The sequence below is a fragment of the Sciurus carolinensis genome, chromosome 14 (assembly GCF_902686445.1).
Source record: "Sciurus carolinensis chromosome 14, mSciCar1.2, whole genome shotgun sequence".
Lineage (NCBI taxonomy): Eukaryota > Metazoa > Chordata > Mammalia > Rodentia > Sciuridae > Sciurus > Sciurus carolinensis.
This window is the reverse complement of record NC_062226.1, coordinates 53,290,420-53,310,803: the sequence shown is the minus strand read 5'-3', so window position 1 is coordinate 53,310,803 and position 20,384 is coordinate 53,290,420. Positions and strand designations below refer to the sequence as shown.

The 20,384-nt window shown below is 33.6% G+C and overlaps 1 protein-coding gene across 6 annotated transcripts in view; it reads left to right on the top strand.

Moving 5' to 3' along the window:
- Cntln (centlein) overlaps window positions 1-20,160 on the top strand; it is a 365,014-nt gene extending 344,854 nt beyond the window's left edge. For 5 of the 6 annotated variants that reach the window (XM_047524968.1, XM_047524966.1, XM_047524964.1 and 2 more), the window contains 3 exons: window positions 2,449-2,634; window positions 5,358-5,435; window positions 18,766-20,160. In XM_047524968.1, coding sequence (XP_047380924.1) covers window positions 2,449-2,634; window positions 5,358-5,435; window positions 18,766-18,864 — 363 coding nt within the window. In that variant the 3' untranslated portion in view covers window positions 18,865-20,160. Of the gene's footprint in view, window positions 1-2,448; window positions 2,635-5,357; window positions 5,436-5,540; window positions 6,853-18,765 lie in introns of those variants that run through there. The other variant, XM_047524965.1, reaches the window with a different exon arrangement.
- Window positions 20,161-20,384: the final 224 nt, after the last annotated feature.

Here is a 20,384-nt window from a genome sequence, read left to right as displayed (position 1 = left end):
CAAACATCTTAACTAACTTGCTCTCAGCTCACAAAGCCATGCAGTGAGATAAAGAACTCTCCATCCAGAGTAAAGGTATCTTTTGTCTTATGCAAATGTAAGAGTGATATAACTTACATTTGTGATTTCTCAAAGAGGGAATTTAGAGACTTTGGTGAGGCAGTCCTAGCTTTTTTTTTATTTGCTTTCGATCCCTTATTGCTAGTTTGCCCACACTTCATTTAATTGAACATTTACCCTCTTGTCTTTCTCAAGTCCTTCCAAAGCCATTTCTAATTCAGTTTCAGTAAAATAGAAACAACTGTTCTTTCTAGTCATCTTTCATCAGTTTATGTAATAATTAAATGAATTATGTCAACAATTATACATACTTTTAGGGATCCATAGAACTGATTTTTGGTATCAGGTCAACTAGCAGGGGTCATTGTGCTTAATAATGAATAAAAATAGCTTGCTTGTTACGATCATTCTCCAATCAAGATACCAGTTGGAGTGGGATAGCTGGGTCAAATGGTGTTTCCATTCCAAGCTTTCTGAGGAATCTCCACACTGCTTTCCAGAGTGGTTGCACTAATTTGCAACCCCACCAGCAATGTATGAGTGTTCCTTTTTCACCACATCCTCGCCAACACCTATGTTGCTTGTATTCTTGATAATCGCCATTCTAATTGGGGTGAGATGAAATCTTAGGGTAGTTTTGATTTGCATTTCCCTTATTACTAGGGATGTTGAACATTTTTTCATATATCTGGTGATTACTTGTACATCTTCTTCTGTGAAGTGTCTGTTCATTTCCTTAGCCCATTTGTTGATTGGATTATTTGTATTCTTCGTGTAGAGTTTTTTGAGTTCTTTATAGATTCTGGAAATTAGCGCTCTATCTGAGGTATGGTTGGCAAAGATATTCTCCCACTCTGTAGGCTCTCTCTTCACATTTCTGATAGTTTCCTTTGCTGAGAGAAAGCTTTTTAGTTTGAATCTATCCCAGTTGTTTATTCTTGCTTTTATTTCTTGTGCTATGGGAGTCCTGTTAAGGAAATCTGATCCTGAGCCAACAAGTTGAAGATTTGGACCTACTTTTTCTTCTATAAGATGCAGGGTCTCTGGTCCTGATTCCGAGGTCCTTGATCCATTTTGAGTTGAGTTTTGTGTAGGGTGAGAGATAGGGGTTTAGTTTCATTCTATTGCATATAGTTTTCCAGTTTTCCCAGCACCATTTGTTGAAGAGGCTATCTTTTCTCCATTGCATATTGTTGGAACCTTTGTCTAGTATGAGAAAATTGTATTTATTTGGGTTTGTGTCCATGTCCTCTATTCTGTACCATTGATCTACCTGTCTATTTTGGTACCAATACCATGCCGTTTTTGTTACTATTGCTTTGTAGTAGAGTTGAAGATCTGGTATTGCAATACCCCCTGCTTTGCTCTTGCTACTGAGGATTGCTTTAGCTATTCTAGGTTTTTTATTCTTCCAGATGAATTTCATAATTGCTTGCTCTATTTCTGCGAGGTACATCATTGGGATTTTAATTGGAATTGCATTGAATCTGTATAGAACTTTAGGTAGTATAGCCATTTTGACGATATTAATTCTGCCTATCCAGGAACATGGAGATCTTTCCATCTTCTAAGGTTTTCTTGAATTTCTTTCTTTAGTGTTCTGTGCATACTACAGAGATACAGCCACATCAATGTTCATTGCTGCTCAATTCACCATAGCCAGATTGTGGAACCAACCTAGATGTCCTTCAGTTGATGAATGGATAAAGAAACTGTGGCATATTTATACAATGGAATATTACTCCGCAATGAAGAATGATAAAATTATGGCATTTGTAGGCAAATGGTCGAAATTGGAGAATATCATGCTAAGTGAGATAAGCCAATCTAAAAAAACTAAAGGACGAATGATCTCGCTGATAAGCGGATGAGGACATATAAGGGGGGGTGGGAGGGGCTAGCATTAGGTTTAGGGTTAGGTTAGAGTTAGGCTAAGGAGAGCAGTAAGAATGAAGGAAAGAAGGACTGTGTAGAGGGAAAAGAGGGGTGGAGGAGTGGGAGGGGTGGGAGGGGTGGGGGGAGGGGAAAAATATAATAAACATCATTACCCTATGTAAATGTAAAAAAAAATAAATAAATAAATAAAAAAAAAAAAAAAAAAAAAAAAAAAAAAAAAAAAAAAAGATACCAGTTGGTGTTAAAGAGAGGTTGGAGAGCTTTGATTAATCCAGCAAATTAGTTAAGTCACTTAAGAGAGTTTTTTTTGTTTTTTGTTTGTTTGTTTTTGCATATTGACATGATGTAAGGAACAATCCATTATATTCCAAAACAAATAAAACTAGAATAATCCTTAAAAAAAATGTGCTAGTATCTTCACATTTTTATGTTTAAACTGCTTTGCCTTCATTATAATTTCCATATGAGAACCCACTTTCTAATATGTTGCAGGCTTTGGTCAGAGAGTTACAAAATGATGTCCACATGATAAGGCGACAAATCAGAGAGCTTAAAAAAATGCAGAAAAACAGGGACATTTGTAAAACCTCAGCCCATAAAGCCCAGACCTTGGCAGCTTCTATCCTGAACATTTCACGGTCAGACTTAGAGGAAATATTGGAGACAGAAGATGAATTGGTAAGATCATTTAAATATCTTTTAATAATAGGATTATTACACATTGATTTAAGTACATGTCTTTTTATTTTGTTTTTAGAATTTGATCTTTAAGATTATATTCATGAAGACAGGATTGTTAAGGTGCCAATGAAAGATATATATTGAGTATTAACCAACTCAAACAACCTTTAGGGAAATTTAACTATAATATAGAAATGAGTCCGTGCATTTAAACTTTCAAATTACTTGTTTGCTACTCAGATCAGTTATCCTTTCCTATCTCCTCCATTTTCTTTAATATAGTTCATCATTATGTATCATGTAAGTATTTTTAATTAAGCCAGTTGAATGGATTTAGTTACACTGAGTTGCCATTGATTTGACAAAATCTCCTATGTGAGATTGTTTTAAAGTAGTAACTTTAGGGGATAGGTATATAGCTCAGTTGGTGGAGTGCTTGCCTTGCATGTACAAGGCCCTGGGTTCAATCCCAAGCACCATCCAAAAAAAAAAAAAAAAAAAAAGGATTTAAAAAAAGTAGTAACTGTACTGGCTGTCAGCCTACTGACTTTCCTGGCTGAATCCAAAATTATTGTTGGTCAATATATTTTCTGAAAATACGTTGTTGAAAAATTTATTGCTGTTTTAAATTGGGTAAAGTGCTCCTGTCTGAGTAAATTACCTGAATAAGGTTCAGACCATCAGTAGCACCATAGCCCTTTCTGGGGGGCACTGCATTTTGATATAATTACCACCCTACAAAGAGTAGAATCACTCTATGCAGAGTAGTCTGTGAAACCTTTGGAGGATATTCAGTCTTGTTCTGCCTCTGAACTTTAAGATGAATATTAGATTTTTCATTGTTTGAAAAGATTAAAGAGATGAGAGCACTAAGAACATCCCAATAAATATTTGCCCAACAGAATAGATAAAATGATAAACTTTAATGTTTATATGAGATTATCCTCCAGCCCCCATCAGCTTCTAAAAGATCTGGAGTAGAGCAGATCTACAATTTGTGAAGTCTTTTTAACTCCTAAGAATTCTTTGAAAGGAAGTCAAAGAAATTCTGTAGAGATTATTTTCATCCTATGGATGAACGGGATGGTGAATTATCAGTTTCCTATCTTCAGCAGTCAGTCTGTCACAATGTTCATGACTTTTTACCAAATTCTGAACTTTGAGGTACAAGAGCATTATCCAAAGTACTATCAAATATAAGACACATGGAACATAATGATACCTCTACCAAGGGTATTAACCATTCTTTCTTGGAGACATTTAATTAAAATATGTTGATTAATAATGAAAAACTTAGCCAAAAATTAGGTCTCTAATTGAGGTTTCTACTGTTAACCTAGGAGTTTAACATAAGCAGATTTAGCAAAAATTCCTTGTGTGGATGTGTCTTTCTATGTCTGTATGTTTCTCTATCTGTACATGCACATGGGCATGCACATGAACACATGTATTTACATACACAAAAGTATGTATCGATTTTGGAACATAGAGCCACTGCCTTTGTTTGGTCTTTAAAAAATTGGCCTCTCTGGGCTGACAATTTAGAGAAACACCCTTTGAATGGGCAAATTAGAAAAAATTGTCCCCTTCCAAGTATGTAACTTAGAAAAGGTCTCTTGTTGGAGTCCCAAAGACTGGAAGATGCATTTGTGTGTGTGTGTGTGTGTGTGTGTGTGAAGAAATGGCACCTCTGTCTCTAGGCAGATGCAATCTGAAGCCAGAGCACACGGTACTGCAATATTGCATTCCACACGACCTTAAATGAAGCCTCTCCTGAAAGGAAAAAGATTCAAGTATAAACACATTCTTCTAAGAAGGATCAGTGCACCCTGGTATATTTACCAGATTTAATTGTAAACCAGACCTTATTTAGTCTGATCCCTGCATCTTTTAGATATCTAAGGAGTTGAGTACTTTGTCCAAGTAGAGCCCAGACCTCCTGACTTATGTTCTTTAAACTGCATCAAACTGTAATAAATTCTTGTCAAAAACTGTGATAGCCTCTGTGAAGTGCCTAGCATGCTACCTGACAGACTGTAAGTTTAAACAGATGTTACATTTTCTAAAATACTTCTGCTTTTGAAAAGTCCCCTTTGTTTGTAAAAATCTTAATTATGGTTTTAAGTAAATAATCAAATGTATTTGTGAGTATATAATTTCAGAAATATTTTATCTTGATAACTGATGAGTTGAAAAAATAGTGACAGCACTTAGAGTTGGAGTGTCCCTTGCCTATCAGTAAACTATTGGATATTTTAAATCAACAAACATTTAAATATGCCAGAGCCATGTCATGTTCTGTTTGTAAGTATAACAATTAGTTATCTATTGATAAGCCAGATTCTTTAATATAAGGATTTATGTTATGAGGATCACTTGAAAATGATTGTTTTATACATTTATACATTTTCATCTTCTTTTTCATCTTTAAAGATTGCTTTCATTCCCATCTCAATCCATATCTTGAGCTCTATCAGGAAAGCACAGATGAAGTATTCCTAAATTATTATGAAATATAGAATTATAACTTTGTTTTCAACATGCGTATAAATATTTTCAAGTTAAATATTAAAGAGCATGCATTTAAATATTCCTACTTTGAGGGGACAGGCTACTCTGTTGAAAATTATTCTACTGATAACCCTTACTTTATTCAATACCTTATGGTATCACTGCATTCACAGACATCCAATTAACACTGGTGTTTTTATTTCCTTTAGGAAATTGAAAAGACAAAGATAGAAGCTGAAAATGACAAGGAATGGCTGTTGTACATTCAGAAACTTATAGAAGGACAGGTATTTCATTTTTCTTTATTCAAACTTTCAAATAAAAATTCCAAGCCTCACATTTCTACTTTATGCCAAACTTTTTTACAAACACCCATTATTTATTTCTTTTAGGTAAAGAAGTATTCCAAGAGGTAGACAGGAAAGTTAACCCTCTATTTGTACTTTTGGACTTAACAAATGAAACAAATGCCTGGGGAAAGAACCAACATGAGTCTTAGCAAATGCATTAATTAAATTATTGAGTCAGCCTCTATACTTGCTAGACTGAAAAGGATCCATTCTCTCAGACCTCTTAGGAAAAGAGATTCTTTATTATGTGTCTTTAAAGTTAGTAGTTGATATGGACACCTGAGGAGTTCATGGGTTTCAGTGACCTTTTACTGTGGACCTGTTTCCAGTCAATTCATGTTTTCCTCACAGCCAGACAGCTGTTTATTACTGTGTCTTCCCGCATTCTGTACAATATTTTCTACTGAGACCTCGAGCAGCTTGTTAGTGGGAAGTAAATATTGATTTGGCATCCTGTCAATGCAGAAAGAATGAAAAAATTTCCACCAGAGGCCCCTCAAACATTTTCCTATCGACATTTTCTGGGCCGAGTGGAAAGCTGCATAGAGGATGACAAGGCCAAGACGAGTTGAAATCCCTAAGGGGTCTATTGAGACTGCTGCTGTGACCTGTGTGATACTTTTTCTTCCCTTTCAAGTATTTTTTTAATACACATATAGTCTGTTGGGATGCGCCCCTCTTGTAAGTGATCAAGGGCAGTTTATTGGCAGGTGAGAGCCCTGCTTTTCTAGTCATAGCCAGCTTTTGTTTTGACATCACTGACAGCATGTAATGTATTCTAAAACTTTTTCATTATTGTTCTTTTTGCTCAATCTAATTGTTTATTTCAAAACTGATCTGGAATAAATGAAAACTAAAACATATTTGTCAAAATAGCAAGATATATTGTCTCATGAGTTGTGGAAAGACATTGTAAATGTTTTCCTTGTAAATAATAAAAACAAAAGCTGACTTTAAGTGCAATTATTTTACATTTATTTTAACAAATAGCAGTTTCTGTGTTTTTGGTAAACCTAATAAATATAAAACAAATTATTCCTATTTTAGTATCAATTTTATGTATTTTTGAAGCATTATCTGGAGCCACTTCAAAAAGAATAGAGGATGATTAACAATCTTTAGCTTGAAGTTATTTAAGTGTGGACACATAGTTGCTAAAGAAAACCTTTTATAGAAGAGAAGCCATTTCTTCTTTTGTATGCCTAGAACCCAGCCCATGACTTGGCACGTCAGGGCATACAGTAATGACTGTCATGAGGTTTTATTTGTTTAGCTTGAAAATGATAAAAATAAACCTTTAATAATTTTTAAAGTATTAGCCTTATAAGTGTGGCCTTGACTTTCTTTAATTTATTTTAATTAGGAATTTCATTATCAATTATGACCATAAAAAGTAGTAAGTCAATGTGTAAATCTTTATTAAATTTTACTAAAGCGTATACTTTTTTTGACTAACACATATAGAGATACATACACACATTCTAGATATATGCTTATTCTATCCAGTTAATGTAAAAAAAAATTCTGTTGAAAATGGCATCAGATTGCTTAATACTGCAGTTTGATATAGTGCCTTTTTGTGCCACTGAGCCTGGACTCTGGAATATAATTGCCTGGTAGTATTGATTTAATTGCCCAGGTTTATTTGTGGACTCCTAATTATTGACTGGAGGTAAATTTAATGGAGCAGCCTTTATGAACACTGGGAAACCGCTGCTGTTGCTGTTATACATAATGAACTGCATCATGTGCCTTTAGATCATTTTTCAAGCTAATTTTATTCCACTGTGACAGTATGATAACATTTAAAAAGTCAAAGACTTTTTATTTTTATTACTGACATAGGTGGTTTTGCTGATGTCTTTGGATTTTGTGAGGAAAAAAAGGGGGAACTTCATTGGTTGCACTTGAATGTCACTTTATAATTATGCCCAAGAGGAAAATCTATAAAATAGAAAATGTCTCTTGTTTTTGTTAGCCTTCTTTTCTTTTCTCACAATCCCAGCAATTATATTTGTCCTGGATTTTAGAAAATATTTTCTTTGCCCGTCAGTATTTTTAGAGTATGAATTATGCTTCCAGGATTATGTGGGCAAGATTATAAATATCTTCATTCATACATTTGGTTTAGCTTTTATCTTATACCTTATTGTAATCATCTATTACATGATTTTGATTTGTAGAATAATTGAGCACATTTCCTAAAAAAAAAAAACTAATTAATTCAATATTGGTGGTTGAATATTTATTATTAAATAATTCAGTGATAAAATTATAAACTTTTATGTCCTGCCTCTATTGGATGCTATGTGTAATAGAATTCTGAAATCATAGGGGTGAATATAGTCCTATGATTTTGTCTTTTCCTTAAGGATGGGACTATATAATTGTTTTTCTGTTAAAATAATTAATCTGCATTTACTTGATGAAATTTATATTGATAAAATATTTACCACGAAATAAAAAGCAGTTCTGCCATGTGGGAGTGTGAAACTACACAACAGTGTAATACCTACTATTGCTGTTGGGCAGAAGTACATAAGAAGTAAAAGGTCTAAAATTTTAACTTACAGAATGCAAATATATGTATTCTTATTTCAAGTTGTCCTACCCCAATTGTAATTTTATTTATTTTGTATTTTTCTGCAATGCCTTTATCCCCATAGATTTCAAATAATAAAAACAACACTGAAGATCTTTCATTTTTCTATGGCATAGCTACCTTTCATTTCTTTGAACATTTTTACTTGTATTAATTCCTCCTTGGACATTAATATGTTTTTAAACTTAAAATTCATGACAGAGACAAGCGCATTAATAATTATAATAAGACGAGAGAAACCCCTAAATTAGTTTGTCTGTAATACATAGAGTGGGAAAAATGTAGAACTATAAGCTTTTGAGCAGGGAAGGGACATATTCAGTTTTACATGACAAAGGTGTGTGAGCATGTAGCATGGTTTGGGAGAGAACAGAGTGGGAGCAACAAGGTAGCTAGGTGTGGTCCAGTGACGGTCTACATGTGTCCATCCATGGAAATATAAAGGCTGGAAATAGATGTGATCCACTTTATAATGAGTGACTACCTAGTAGTCATGAGATTAGATGAAGAAATCAGAAAGTAGAAACCAAAAATGGGTAAGTTTAATACCTTGCATGATGAGAAATATGCAGGTGTCTTTAAGAATTTTAGGAATCAAAAGAAATAAAGAAAGTTTGGATACAAAAAAGATGTTAAGTGATGATTGAAGCCAGAGAAAATTTAATAGGTTAACTATATTCAAGAGTTCACTTTTTCCTTAATTCATTCCAACCTTCTTTCTGGCTCTGCTCAGTGAAATTTAACCATTTAAGAATACATTTCATGTTAAAATGAAACCTAATAACTTTTATAATTAATATGAATTAATAATTCTAATCAAAAAAGGAAAAAAATACATTTTAAAGCAGAACATGGTGGTACATGCCTGTAATCCCAACTACTTGGGAAGCTGAGGCAGAAGAATCACTTAAGCCCAGGAATTTGACAAACCAACCTGAGTAACAAAGCAAGACCCCATCTCAAAAAAAAAAAAAAAAAAGAAGTAAAGAAAAGAAAAAAATACAATCCAAAGTCTTACACTTCATAAAGTTCTTCTATAACGTATGCTGTGCCTTCCACCATTAGCAGAGATTTCTTTAATTGCATTCAAATTTTAATTTGTCGACTGGCTGTAAATATGAATAAAGACAAATAATTTTATGGCATACTTAATAGTTTTCCTTATGACACATAAGGAGATATCCTTTTGTAAAATCTTTTTATACTCTAATTGACCTTATGTGAGCAAGGTCAATTCACATGTCCATACAAAAAATCAATTTTTTATACCTTCCCTCTGAATGACATTGTTTATTTTTTATCCATTCTGATCTTCAAAATTAAAATTATAATAAAAGTCATTTAATTTTGTTTTCAGGCCTTGATAATACCTGAAACTGTTCTTTTGTACCTAAAGAAAATAGAAAGAATTAGTGGAGATAAAACAGCCTAGGCTGTGGAATTTATTTGAAAAAGATATCTTTAATACCTACATGTCAAGTATTATTTAAGGTTTGGGTGATACAACAGAGAACGAAAAGAGAAAATCTACTTACTGTTATAGAGCTTACATTTCTAGGGAGGTAGGACAGTAAAGAAATAGTTAAAATAGATAAACTATGAAATTTACTAAATGACTAACTTGAAGAGAATTTTGGATATATGTATATATGCATGTGTGTGCATATATATATGTATACACATATATACAAACATATGTATGCATGTATATGTATACATGTATATGTATAGTTCTTTACTAAGATTTGTTAAAAAAAAAAACTATAACCATGAATGGCTAGAAAATGTGTCGATTATGTTTTGTTGTTCCCTTATTCTTTCTTGATTGCTAATCATTTTCTGGGTTTTATTTAGTTTATTTTAATTCACTTTGTTTCAGTCATTTGCTTGTACTGGAACAATATTAAAATTCTGTCTTTTTCCTTCAGTTGCTGGGCACAGACTTTGATCAGTAGTTTTTTCTTTAGCTTTAAATATATCTGTCCCTGTTAGTTGCTTCAGATCTTGCAGATGCTGAAATTTAAAGTGGTTCACTTCCCCAGTGTCTCTCTACAAAATATGCTTACTTCTATAGAGTGCTTTGCAGTGTGGAGTTTATAAATCTCCCTGGCTTTTGTAGAGTGTACTACCAGTCTGAAGGTTAACTGAAAGTTTCTCCTTGTAACTCTGAAGACATTAACTCTATGATTGCTTCCAGTGTTACATTTATTACATAAGTATTCACATACTTTTATGTTTACACACTCACCCTCTCTGACACTTGTATACATATAAACCCACAGACTTATTCCTCACATCTAGCTAAAGTAGCACAAGACAAAACTCTCCACTTCGCACTTTGCTATGATACTTTTTGATTTAACAATGTCAAATCTAATTTCATATCATCAGAAAAATGTCATTTGTGATTGAGGTTAAAAGAACATTTTAAATAAAATAATTAAACTTGATTCTAACCTATATTATCAGTTTTTGTCATAACTCATGTTCGTTTTTCTCAGTTATTGTTTAGTAGGTATAGAGTTTCAATTTGGGAGGGTGAAAACTTTGTGGAGATGGATGGTGGTGACTACTGCACAAAACTGCGATGCACTTAATGCCACTGAATAATAAAAATGGTTAAAATGTTTACATTTTTGTTGTCTATAAAATCTGAACCAAAAAATAGTATTTATAGGTAGTATATGGGGGTCACAATAGTATTTCTTTCCATTATAATTTAATTGGTATAATTTACAGAGTGTAACTTAATCTCCTTATTTCTAAAACACTGGGAGGCACTGATTAATATGAGAGCCAACTAAGTGTGCTTGCCTATTATGTGTGATGTCCTGGATTCCATTCCTAGTACTGGAAAAAAATAAAAAAAAAAAAAAAACCAAAAAGGAAAGAAAGATAAAGAGCCAAGTTTGTATAGCCAAATGTAGTATAACCAAATTCTGCCCTCAAATTCCTTGAAGTCACAATCAGTAATCTTTTATTTTCTTTAACGTGCTAAGGGCACACAAAAAGTCAGCATACTGTGCCCTAAAATCCTAAAAGTTTAGATTACCCGGAGAACCAGTATAGAATAAAATCTCCTCCGTTTCTGTACCTTGAAGCCCAACCTGTGTCACACAATTCTGGTTTCTTTGTAACGGTCAAGGGATAAGAACATTTTTGATGTAGATTTAAAATTAGGTTTTGCCCTGGCCTGTAGACAACTGAACAAGATGTATGAAAAAGAAGCATTATGAAGTATTAAAACCAAAACACCAAACTTAGAATCTTTGCATTATAAAATAGCTAAGCCAGCCACTCCTTCAGAACATGGTCTCTACCTTGTAGAATAATAGGAAATTCTACAAATGATGAACAAGTCCATTTTCAACATCAAATGCCTTGCCTGTTATTTGGTTTCTCCTTATATTAACCAAAACTGTCTCCTTGCAGTATGCTCGAAATGATTTCTAATCAAAAGACCTAAGTTTGTGTCTTGTCTCATACTAACACATGAAACAGCTTCGAGCAAGAACTAAAGCCTTTTTAGCTCAATAACTTCAACTATAAGATAGAAAAAAAAAAAAAGACTTGGGATGATAAATAAAATAATGCATGTAAAAATGCTTTGTCACCAGTGAAAGTGTTTATTTCATCTTTAAAAAAGATAATAAGAGTTGAGGTCAAGGGACAATGTATGGAAAATAATTCAAACTTAATATTCTAGTGATTCTCTATGTCTAAATATTAATTTTTTGTTATTTACTTTAAAAGCACATCTTGTCACCAGACTTGGTACTAGTCACCCCAGAAGATGTGTTGCTCATTGCCTGGCATATAAAAGGTGCATAATAAATATTTATTGAATATTCTGAATAAGCATGTATAATCCATCTTCTTCCTTTACCTAGATTCTGGGGGAATTATATTTAAATCAGTAATAAACAAGAGGCTGATAATTAAACTCTCTTTTGAACCTTTCTCATTCCCTTTATTTTTCCTGCCTTTATAATTAAGGGCTATCTTAGTTCACAGACTAGCCAGTTCAAACAGTAATTTATTTCTCGTTTCTTTTTCTAATAAAGAATAAGAAATAATAATAATTTAGTTCTGGAGATTGGGAAGTCTAATCCAGGCACTGGCAGATTCATTGTCTGGTGAGGGCCCTCTTCCTCATTTATAGACTGCTGTTTGTCATTGTATTCTTATCCAGAGAGCTGAGAGAGTGAACAATCTCTCGTATCTCTCAAAAGTTCATCTCATTCATGAGAGATTCACCCTCCTGACATGATTACCTCCTGAAGTTCCCATCTCAGTACCATCGTATTGGGAGAACACAAGCATTCAGTTGATAACAAGGGTCTAACTGTTAAATATTTTTTATAATCAGTTGAGCTATTTTTCTGAATTCTGTATTCATACCCATGTGAACCTAGTCCTTTTGATCCCCAAAATAATTTCTTTAATGTCTACATAAGAAAGAACTTCTGCTAAGTATCTCACCTAGTCTTAAAGGGGTGTTTGGGGAAAAGACATATCTCTACTACACAGTTCTTTGCTTTTGAAAAGAAAATTAATCGCATTAGGATAGATTGAATACCAATATTATAGACTGAACCTCTAAGACACCTACGACCTCTTAAAAGGTCTTTCAAGTGGGTGAGTGAGATGGGATAAAGTAGGGATGTGTCAGGCCTCGGCGTGAGCCAGTGTACCCAAAAAGTGACTGGAGTCCAAACTAATGCTTCTGGGGGTTAGGGAACTGGGGTCCATTCTGGGCTGGTGTCATTGTTCAAGGCATTGCCTTGAAGGTGAGGGCACAGTAGTAGTCTGTTCTATGAGACTATTGGTCGTTTATCTGGTAAAGTGACTTTTGATGGGGGTTGGAAATGAGGAAGTTTAATACCCTTGCTAACTGCTGAGGATCTGGTGACACACAGTTAGCCTACATAGGGAAGTTTTCAAGAAGGAATTCCAGTGTCTCTAAGAACCAGACAAAAAGCCTAATCACAGGCCTAGAGTTACTGTTGGATTTGCAAGAAAGGATACAGATAATTTCAATGTTCAAGAACTTCTTACGTCTTAAATAACTTACCGTAGCTGTAAAGAGCTTGCTAACAGTTCCTTTTACTAAGTCCTAAAGTATCTGACCAAGGGTCACCCTTACCCGCAAGGATTCTATAAATAGAATAGATCACCAAATTGTATTAGATGTTGTGGAAACACTCCTTGAGGCAAAAGAATGAATAAAATAAATTTTCCTACTCAGTATTCTCAATTCTGCCTTATAACTTCTAGAATAAGATTCAAAATTAAAGGGAAAAAATATACTTTTATCGGAGTTTGAGAGTAGCAAACAGCCTTCTCTGGCAATTTTCAGCACATCTCCTAGGGACATTATCTATTGGGAATGTGCAGAAATATAAATGACATTTAGGAAACATCTCAAAATTCACTGCCAAATTTATAGTATAAATAAATTGTCTTTTGATAGCATTCTTAATTATTTAACAAGTTCAATCTTAATTTCAAGATAAAAGAGTGGATGTGTTTGTGTGTATGGGCATATATGTGTACATAAATATTATGCCAAAATTGGCACCTTCAATTTTATAATAAACAACATTGACCTTTCCTAATGAAAAGTCTTAAAGGCCCACTGATTCTGATCCTTTTTTAAGAGCATATGTAAGATAAAATTTTATATTTTCACATTCTTTAAAAGCAACACCCTTTTGGTAATAAGTCTTCAAACCAAAAATAAGAATAAAAATGGTTAAACTGTTAATATTATTCTTTCAAATTAATTTTTATTTCATTTTTTTCTTTCAACACAACTTTTTTAAGTTATTAAGAATATATTCTACATAATTCTAATGTTGTAAGTAAAGTCATAAAGTTAGGCTTTGTTATTTTTCCAAGATAACTCTCAAACATCTGTAGTTACATTTATGTCTTACCTTTAGTGTGAATGGCAAAGATTGTGACAATGGTATAATAGTTCCATAAGGCAAACAAACATCTGAAGATGCTTACATTAAAGAGAAGATGAATATATGTGTGAGATCATGGGAAATCCCTCTAATAATGGAAATCACCTTCTACAACAGAGACAGCCAGAACCACTAAGATGACATGCTTAAATACTACATATGAACCAAGCAAAACTTTTGGTTATTCAGATGTCCCAGTTAAATTTTCATACACAGAAATCTCACTTGGTGTCAATTTTTTTTTTTTTTTTTTTTTTGGTACTGGGGATTGAATCCAGGGATGCTTTACCACTTGTCCATTTTTCCCAATGCCAGAAAGGTGAAGCTTGTGTAATTGCATTAATATGACCAGGAGTATCATTTCTCCTTTTTCATCCAAGAGAAAGAGATCGTACAGGTTCTCTGGATTTCGTAATCTCCGTCACATGTCATGTATGGTGAAAACCAAGGCAGATAGTTGTTGTTTAGTTGTATTTGATGAGGGCAAGTGAGAAAGAATCTTTCCTGTTGGCCAGTCAAGTTGTCACTTAAATCCAACCCTAAAATACTACTACTCAAAGGGCAGTTGTGTTTTTTAATATCTGAGGGATTTCTGGGAGAGGTTTAGCTCCTGCCAGAATGCATATATAGACTTTTTTTTTTTTTTTTTTGCCATGCTGAGGGTTGAACTAAGGGCCTTGTGCTTACAAGGCAAGCACTCTACCAACTGAGCTATATCCCCAGCCTAATAGACAGTCTTTATGAAATAAATTTACTCAATCTGGACTCCGAAGTACCAGAGGGTTAAGGTCTCCTGGTGTTTTAAAAATATTTAACACTTAAAAAAAAAGTTACAAACAAATAAGCAAACCATGTGAATTTTTAAAGCACATTCCAAAGTGTGTGTCATATTTTAAATACAGTTTCAGGCCTAATTCAAACCAATCTAGAACTGTATGCTGAGAATTGATGTTCATGTGGTGTCATAAAATTTTTTTTAGAATCACTAAAGATTAAATTATGTTTAGCATCCAGGTTAACAGTAATTTATGATATTTAAAATTAATAAAAATCTATATGTGATCTAAGTGGTAACTCAGTTAGCCAAAGTATCCAGTTAACTTGAAAATCGCATTCTTCTTTAAAATTTTTTTCCGTTCTAGATGGTCACAATACCTTGTCCTATTTATGGGGTCCTGAGGATTGAACCCAGGCCTCACACATACTAGGCAAGCACTCCACCACTGAGCCACAATCCCAGACCCCAAAAATCACATTCTTAACCATTCTTATTAGAAATGTTATCAATTTATCCTAGATTAAGTAGAAAACTTTATGTGTATAACTTAACAAAAGAAATTTGCTAAGTATATTTATAAACTAAACTTGGTCAGAGAGGCTATTTTTTAAAACTAAAGCTCTTGGTGCACATTAAGTCTCATAAACAAGTACTATTTGTATAGTAGGAGGGGAATCTAATTAAAATTTTTTTAGTTGACATTAAGTTGTATTCATTTGAAAACAACTTACATTTTTATGAAATGTTCTATAATTCTCGCCTTTATAAAATGTCTTATAATTCTGAGTTTCCCTTAGTTTTCCTGTTTATTTTAATACAACTATTCTCTGATAAAGTTATATTATTACATTACAAAATTACAATAATTGGGATTAAGCCCTAAGGAATAAATTTTGAAAGACTACTTGGAAAGCTGGGTGTACAGTTACCAGTAAACTGAAGTTTATAAATAGCAATTAGAAAGAACACTGAATTTAGAGGGGAAAATTGTCATAATTGATTTATAAAAAAGGAAAATAGAAAAACTGAATTAAAACGAAAAGCATCTCACACTAACCTGTAGATATAGGAACATTTGTCTAGTATTATATAAGGGCAAATAATATTTTTCTGGACTATTTCTAGGTAAAAATAGAAGAACCTGCAAGGGGCAAGTAGATATGCACTTACTATATATATCTTGATTTAAAGGATTGACTGCTTTTTTAAAACCATAATGTGTTAGCCTCTGTACAAAGCTTAAAGAAGCTTAAAATCCAATAAAACAGGATTGGCAAGCAGTTGTGTTTAACTTTGGCTTTTAGTTTTATTGGGAGCCAGAGGGAAAGGAATAAAAGAAGTTGTTGTCAGTGAGTGAGTACACCTCTTGCTCCACATTGGAGGCTCACTGAAAGGGAAGTTCTTTGAGAAAAGTTTTTAAAGTGAAACAAAATATCCAAAGCATATGATATATTGAAATTGTTCAAATCTCAAGACAAGAGTAGGTTTAGATATTTATTCAAAAATGAATATGCAAATAAGATGACTAATGTCAATACATAGTGGCCTGGTATAAGTACTATGGCATTATTATCTAGAAAGTTATATAACCAGCATGTCTCCTGGAGCATGATCAATAGGTCAGAAGTAAACATTATTACATAAATAGAGCCTGAGAATGAGTGGACAAATGAATTTTAAAATAGGATATTACATTGACCTCTTGGAGAAACATTGTGCCTATAAGTGTCTTAAAGTGTCTTAGGTGGTGCTGGAGATGTAACTCAGTCCTTGCCTAGCATGCATGAGGCCCTGAGTTCAATCCCAAGCACCATGAAGGGAAAAAAAAAAAAGATCCTAAGAGGTCTTGGAATTTTCCCCAAACTTATTTGGTACAATAATTTAAAAAATAAAAAAACAAATAAAACTTTAGGAAATGAATTTTTAAACACTCATTTCTGTTTTTGTTTTTGTCAGCAAGGGATGAAAGTCTGTTCCCATGTTATCATCCTTTTAGATAGGAATGCATGTGAATACTGAGTGGCATAGTTTAAATAAAAGAAAGTTATTCAATAGTCTTGTCATTTTTATTGTGCATACCTTTAACCTCATTGAACTATTTTATTTGTAAAACTGGCAACTTTACCAAATGTAACTATTTCCCACATCCTAGAAGGGTAATTTATCAAAGTAAGGATTTATTAGTATCATTATCTTCCAGAAGAGAATAAAACATATTCTTTTTTCTTAATTATAAATGCTCTTTTCCCACTTTCTCATATTTCTGAAATTGGAATGCCTCTGCAATATGTGTGTGCTCAATATGGTAGGATTTCCCCCAGAGAAGCTGTTTTTAAGTCAACATGCATGCCTTATATTTAGCTGTATCTAGGAACTGAACTAATAATATTCTATTTTGATGTACTTTCTTCAGTGGTGAGTTTCAAGTAATACAAATGTGTGAAGCTCTTGTGTTTCAGGGGATCCACAGACTCAAACTGCCATAAGAAGAAGGCTGATTATTATAAAGACAAGGAGGAACATAGCTAGAGAGCAGCTTAGGACCCAGGCAGTTCTGTGGATCAGTTTTGGTCTCTAGTTCTTCTCCACCTACATGGTCTGTTTGTTTGTACCTGTCTGTCCTGTAGTGTCACTGCCATACCTGATATTTTCTTTTCATCAGTTCACATTCAGAAAAGAACCATTTTTATTGATTTAACTAATTATGATCACCTTAGCATAGCAACCCATACAGACGACATCAGGCTGTCTTTGATCAGGCACTGGCCAGTGATTTCATCAGTGGTCTTTCTAGCATGAACAACCTGATGCTCTTTCCCTGTAAGGAAGGGGTCTTGGCAAATAATCATTTTCGTTGATATATTCTGGGAAACAAAAGAAGTCTTTCTCTGGTGAATCAAAAAGATAAGTCCAGCTGGTTATGGCAGTACACACCTGTAATCCTAGCTACTGGGAAAGCTGAGGCAGGAAGATCTCAAGTTCAAGGCCAACCCAGGCAACTTAGTGAGACCCTGTCTCAAAATAAAAAATTTAAAGAGCTTTGGGTGTAGCTCAATGGTAGAGCACCCCTAGTAATGAAGGGGAAAAGACAACTTCATGAATCATTTAATGAACTTCTTAATTAGGACTGAACTCTTATATGAGACTAGATCTCTGGGACTATGTATAGAAGGAAGTTTATAGGTCGACTGGAAGAAATTGGGGCAACATTTCAGACTTTCTTTTACTTATAGCCCATAACTGAATCATGTGAGTCTGAGCCCTACTGGCAAACCAGTGAAGCAGAGGGAACAATAAAACTACTAGAAAAGTTGCATCAATTATGAAATTTTAAAATGTACTCACATTTCATAAACTCAGCAGTTTTTGAAACATGTGTATTACACTTTAATATACCAAACAAACTTTAACAACTTAATCAATGGGTATACTTTTGCCATTTTTTTTCTCTGAAGTTTTACCCTGCAACTCTTGAGATGCTCAGCTCTCACACAGACAAGTATATTGATAGTTCTCTCTCATTCTTTTATGAGTGATGAACATACAGTACTACTTCTGTGGGCCTGTGTGCCCTAGAGATGACTGTAACCTACTATTGATCAGCTGATTGAAGATAAATGGCTTAGCTGCTTGTATTGCAGATTACATCATTAACATGGTCAGTAAACCATGAATTGTTCAATAAGGCGTTTATCTTTTTTCATTTTACTTCTGCTCTTTTATCATTTTTATTAGAAAAGACAAAATTACCCACGCTAACCAGCAAGATCTGTTGAAAAGAGATCCAGTGGGGTACCATTATGGGTGCAAAGTTACAGATAGCTAAATTCTAATGGTTTGATGCTACATAATGTATGTTTTTGAATGAAGAAAAGATAGAGTTTTGATAATCATTTTTTGTTGTTTCTCTTACAGCTTCCTTTTGCCTCATATTTACTAGAAGCAGTGCTGGAGAAAATAAATGAAAACAAGAAACTAGTTGAAGGATATTTCACAATTATAAAAGATATTTGATGATATTACAATGGAGAACACTTTTCATTGTAAAAGTTTTTATATGATGTGATTGGAAAACATGCATTATAAACCTGATACAGTATTTGTTCCAACTATCAATAGTCAGGTTCAATACCAAAATAAGAAGTCTCTGAAACTAATTAATTGCTGAACAAGTGAAACTAATTAAGGGCATAGCCATTTAAGAGGAAATAGTGTAGTAGCATTTGATTTTTGAATACAAATATTGCCACAAATCAATGCAAACTTAAAAATTATTTTCCTTCCAGTGCTTTAGAAAAAACTAGAAGCTGGGCATACAGAAATTGGACTGAACCTATAAAGAAAAAGGGGTAAACTAAGGATTTAATGTACAAAGTTTTATAAAGAAACTTGACTTTTTACATAAAACTGCTATAAATTGCCTTAAGGTAGCCAGTGAGCAGCATATTTGTACTATAATCAGCAAGTATAAAATAAAGCATATCTTAAGGATGAGCACTTAATGAAATAAATCGTGTGGTTCAATTGTATATTCTCATTGATATACTGGATTATATAGGAGATACTGTGTTTTTGTAGAACAAAAATAAAATCATTTCCTCCTTCTCTCCCCTCCCTTCTCCATGCCCCTTCTCCTCCCTCTCCCACTTTCTCTCAACTTCACAATATGCTGTGTGGTCAAATAAATTGGCAGCAACCACAAGCCCAGTGCATACAATTAGGCTACCCTAACAGAATTTCTCCTGTGGTCAACTAGAATTACATTCTTAATGATATCCTTATTTTGATTCCTGAGCATTCCTACCTCATTTTACCTCTTTGCTATGTTTGCCGCACAGTTTTCGTTTCCTCTAATTTACTAACCTCCCACATTTGCCCATGGTGTTGTTGCCCTTTGTAGTCAGTCAGTCTCTCTCTCTCTCTTTTTCTCTCTCTAGAATCCTCTATGTTTATTTTCCTTAGGACTTTCTCCATCTCATCACTCAAGTTCACCTCACCCATTCCCTCACAGACACATTCGCTGAATTTCTACGATTTAATTTTCTTAAAACATAAAATTATCTGGTTTATTTACTCCTTCACTTATTCCTTTTCGTTTTCTTCTTCCCCTCTTTAGATTGTAGGTTCCTTGAGATTAAGGCAGGAGTTGGCAAATTATAGCCCACAGCCAAATCTGGCCTGCCACCTATTTTTATATGGTCCCCAACTAAGAATGGTTTTTACAGTATTAAATGGTTAAAAAAATTCAGAAGAAGAATATTTTGTAGCATGTGAAAATTATATGAAATTCAAGTTTTTAACGTCCATCAATAAAAGTTTTATTGGAACACAGTGATGATCATTCATTTACACATAATTTATGACTGCTTTCACACCAGAGTAGTTGAGTAGTGAGTAGTTGCAGCAGAAACTGTATTTGATTTTCTCATCATTTTGCACTACTGCTCAGCACACTACAAATCACAATGACATACTCACAAAAGAATGTCAGTGACATATATACTGCCTTACTACAATTTTTAAAAATATCTGTT